Source organism: Buceros rhinoceros, unplaced genomic scaffold (assembly GCF_000710305.1).
Source record: "Buceros rhinoceros silvestris isolate BGI_N320 unplaced genomic scaffold, ASM71030v1 scaffold27050, whole genome shotgun sequence".
Lineage (NCBI taxonomy): Eukaryota > Metazoa > Chordata > Aves > Bucerotiformes > Bucerotidae > Buceros > Buceros rhinoceros.
Window position 1 is genome coordinate 82,325 of NW_010388617.1, and position 4,500 is coordinate 86,824.

The 4,500-nt window shown below is 48.8% G+C and overlaps 1 protein-coding gene across 1 annotated transcript in view; it reads left to right on the forward strand.

The window, feature by feature from the left end:
* LRRC7 (leucine rich repeat containing 7) overlaps nt 1–4,500 on the forward strand; it is a 69,148-nt gene that overhangs the window by 43,989 nt on the left and 20,659 nt on the right. Inside the window, exons 16-18 of the mRNA XM_010146367.1 lie at nt 2,770–2,881; nt 3,109–3,289; nt 4,199–4,500. Of these exons, the coding sequence (XP_010144669.1) occupies nt 2,770–2,881; nt 3,109–3,289; nt 4,199–4,500 (595 nt within the window). The remainder of the gene's footprint in view (nt 1–2,769; nt 2,882–3,108; nt 3,290–4,198) is intronic.

The window sequence follows — 4,500 nt, forward strand, 5'->3', positions numbered from 1 at the left end:
AGATCTTCGTCTCCTGCAGCTCCTCCGGGCTGCTCCCTGACCACATCATCTGCTGTTGCTGTCATGGTGAAGAGGGGGGAACTTCTCAGACTTTAACTGCCCGAGTACTTAGTCGAGACAAGTAACTAGCAGCGCAGTCTGCTCAGCTCCTGGGGTTTAGAGCAGCCTCCTGGAGTTGGGTTATTTTAAAAATCCCACCCCTCCAGGTTACAACTGAATGCTCTTGTGTTGTCACCATGAATAATTGGTGGTATTTCTCCTTCCCAGTTATTTTAATGGTTTTTACCCTGTATTTTCTCTTGGGCAAGAGCCCCGTAGTTTTCCATCCTCTACTTCTGTCTTTGGTTATGCCTGAGGAATAAGTTCTGACGCAACACAATTGCATTTATCTATTCCCTTTGGTCTTGCAATCGGTCCTAGTAATAATGCTACTTTTTTTTTTTCTATTAGAGGCCTTTTTGTTCTTGGGCTTGTAAGAAAACAGGTCCTCTTAAACAGAGCAGCATTAAATGGAATATGGGTTTGGGTTTGTACCACGTATTTCACTTTCATGGCATATTCACTAGTTCTTTCGAAAGTGAGTTTCATCAGAACAACTGGACTAGGAGCTAAAAAAGAAAAGAAAAAAATAATGTAAGATAGAAAACTCCGTAAAATCATGCTCCTGAAATAAAACCCTGTGTTCTCCATTATGTCCAAAATGACACTGCTGGTTCTTCCTACCTTACAGCAAGTAGTTTTATTCTCGGCTTAGAACTTTTGGAAGTTTCATGGCACAATATTGGGATTCTAGGTTCAAGATAGAGAAAATAAAGAATTCCCAGAGAGTGCCCTGTCTGATAGGGACAATGCTCCTAAATCACCTCTGGAAACCCCGGACGGGAAGGAGGAGGAAGAGCATCCAAAAAGCCCAGAGGTACCACAAGACACAGGCCAGGCACCGTGAGCTCCACACCCGGCCAGCACCGTGCACGTCCTTATCCCCCAGAGCACGCTTTAGCATCACTGTTCCACTGCACTGGAAAACAATCGTGCTGCACTGGAAAGCACCGTTGCCCTGTTGTTAGCTTCACGTCACGAGTGCTCTGTAAGAGATACCACACGGGAGCTCTGCACCTCAGAGGGGTTTAGAGCTGTGACTGTCTCACTCCACATGAGAACCAGGACAGAGCCATATCTGCTGCAGTCTCAGTGCTGAGGGGGTGAATTAAATGGGCTGGGAAGGTGTCTCCTCCTCACTGGTTTGCTGCGGTGCTGCCTCCAGTAGGACACCAAAAACTAAAAGGGATTAAAACATCTATTGTGTAAATATAATTATGATCCTCAAGGATAAATCACATGGCAGATGTTTCTACAACTCTCTGTGACTACAAGAAGTGGTTAATGGAGAATAAACCTCTGGAAGTTTTCTTCTTGTGAGTAAAAGCAAGTAAAGTTTAAAAATATGGCAACATTTTCCGTTTTAATAATGTGGGTTTGGTTTTGGTGCTCCATTTTAAACTATTTTTTGAAAGAGGACAGCTCTGCTCTTGATTGACTTCGTTCTGCAAAGTCACTGGAGAACCTTTAACAGCAAGATGTCAGGGTACAGAGATCCTCACAGTGTCTCCGATAGTGAAAGTTCCCTCCTAAATATTTTTCCTCTAATCATTTCCTTCCTCATTTATACTACTAATTACTGGTTTTCTCCTAATATCTCTCCAAACTTCCTCTTTTTTACTAGCTATTCTCCTTCTCCAGCTTCCCTCCTCTTTTTGAAACCACATCTCTTCCTCTCACCTCCCAGATGGCGTGTGTTTCCTGTGCCTCCCCCCGCAGGCATCTGGGCTGGTGTCGGCATGGCTTCCCAGCCTTGCCGTGCCCACCCCCAGCAGTCCCCTTTCCCACTGCCCCATTGCCCCACCACCCACAACGTGGGGTTCTCCTACGGCCCCTTCTCCACTCCCTTTCCGTGCGTCCCCTCCTGAGGGCAGGGCTAGCGGTGTCGTTCCACTGGTGCCCTCCCCAGCCCTGCCTCCCCACAACACCTCTCTGCAGGTCAGCCTCTCTCTTGTCCGAACTCTCTGCCAGGGATAAGAAATGCCCTGGATTCCCTGGTTGTGTCTTCCTTCCGTTCTAGCTGTCCTGTGAGCCTAATTTAATTGACCTAATTAAAAATATCTCTCTCTAAGTCCAATCTCACTCACTGACCACCCTGCACCTCGTGGTGTTTCAGTGTAGATCCTGTTGCCGGCTAGAACAGCAAAGCGGTTGTGCAGGGTGGTCTTTCAAGGTCAGGGCTTGCTGAACTCTCAGTGACAAGTTTATGAAATCCAAGTGGGTTGAATTTAGAAAAAAACCTCTTCAGAGACAGTCGTTTTAATCAAAAGTAGCTATAGGGACAGCCTTGTGTCATGAACAGATGAGTGAGGAACTTTGCTGGCATAAGAAGTAACTGTTTCTGCTCCATTTGGCTGTATTTCCACTGGTGCTTGCAGGTTTGTGAGCCTCACTCCATCAAACACATTTACGTGGCCTTGATGTGTCTTGCAAGTTCCATCTGTTTTGTCCTGGTTTGCTGAATGAGCACATCACCATCATTTTCACAAGTGTTTGTGTAGGACTAATGAGAAATTTCGGCTGACAAACTGGCGTGCTCAGACACTACCCATCTGGTGGGGCTTTGGCGTGTTGTCACCTTCGTGAAAAGGTGGCTGTGAAATGTTTGCGCGTTGCAGTTTGACGTGGATTCTGTTTCCTGTGTTCACTCTCCACTATTATATTCCTCAGGATGCCTTTGGACATCCTGCCAGTGAGATGAGGATAGGGGAGCTTCGTCCCTCCATGCCAGAGACTCCGTTGTACCCGCCCAAACTTGTTCTTCTGGGTAAAGACAAGAAAGGTACTGACTTGACTTACCTCCTCCTAGATGAACACGTATGCCATGTACACAGATAGACACGTAGCTGCGGATGTTCTGCACTTCACGCGGATTTTAAAGCTTCTTACACACGTTTTTGTGCACATGTATATATCTATATCTCCATAGGATCACTTGAAAAATGTCTTTTGCTGGAGTTCAGCTTTCAAATACCACCCCCTGAAAATGTTTGCTGTGTTTTGTTTCAGAGTCGACAGATGAGTCTGAAGCAGATAAGATCCATTGTCTGAATAACAGCGTTTCCTCAGGCACTTACTCAGACTATTCCCCTTCCCAGGCTTCCTCAGGGTCCTCCAACGCGCACGTTAAAATGGGCTCCTTGCAGACAACGGCTAAAGAAGCAGTGAATAACTCTTTGTGGGGCAACAGGTGGGACCCTCGTTCCGAACCCAGCTTCTCGTTGCCTTTTGTCTTACCTTGTCACAGGCAGTCGAAGTGACCGGACGCCATTCAGGCGTTCAGTCCTAACACATGACGTTTTCACCCAGCTCTGCAGAGATGGCCGTGGCCGCTCAGAGCCCAGCCTGGCCGCCCTTTCACACTCTGTAAATGTCAGTAATTCTCCAGCCGGTTTTTCGGCGACGCGCTATTGCCACACGTTAAAAGCACCTGGTGATGGGGCTGCAATTACTCCGCTTGGTGTTGTCCTGTGCTGCAGCTGGCTGTGGTTCAACACGGATCTCGGGGGGAGATGAATTATTGGTGCTCGTATTATTGCTGTCCTGAGCTCCACTCTGCCTGAGACCTCCAAAACCAACACAGTTTTGTGAGAGCTGTAATTTGCACTGGCCATCAGCCACCTCTAAACACTGGAGGAACACCCGGTGCCACGAATCACCTCATGTAGTTCACCTACAGGCTCTTCCCTGTTCAGGAGAGACTGGAGATGCATAAAGTCTTGGGGGGAGGACACGCACAAACTGAATCTGGTGGTTTTGCTTTAAAAAAAAAAACAACCGTGAAAACGTAAGAACTTTTCCCTTGCACTCATAGGTCATTTTTAAAGCAGGAAAATATGTCTGGCTGGGTGTATGTGACCACGGCACCCATGGCTCCTGACCGCCCTCTTAGTTCCCTTGTGTCCGTACTTACAGAACCCGTACTCCGGTGCAAAAAGCTGCTGCAGCTGCAGCTGGTCACACCAAACCGGTGGCACAAGGTGCCCATCTCGTAGTGCCATCCCAAAGCCAGAGCACAGAGGGGAGAACATTAAGGTGCTTTATTCCTGCATCCTTCTGATGGCTTCTTTGTCTTGTTCTGTTTGTTTTGGTGGTGCAGGCTGGCACAGTCCTTCCCCCAGCCCCTCGAAACAAAGCCATTGCTGAGCCAGCGGGAATCGGCCCCGGCGGGGAACCTGCCGCAGCGCACCGAGAGGCGCCCGCTGAGCGAGGCCTTCGCCGACAGCTGGAACGACGGCTCGCACTACGATAACACCGGCTTCGTGGCGGAGGAGAGCGCGGTGGAGAACCCCAGTGCTAACCCCCTCCTGAGCACAAAGACGAGAAGCACATCGGCGCACGGGCGCCGGCCGTTGATTAGGCAGGACAGGATAGTCGGCCTTCCCCTGGCGCTGGGGCAGG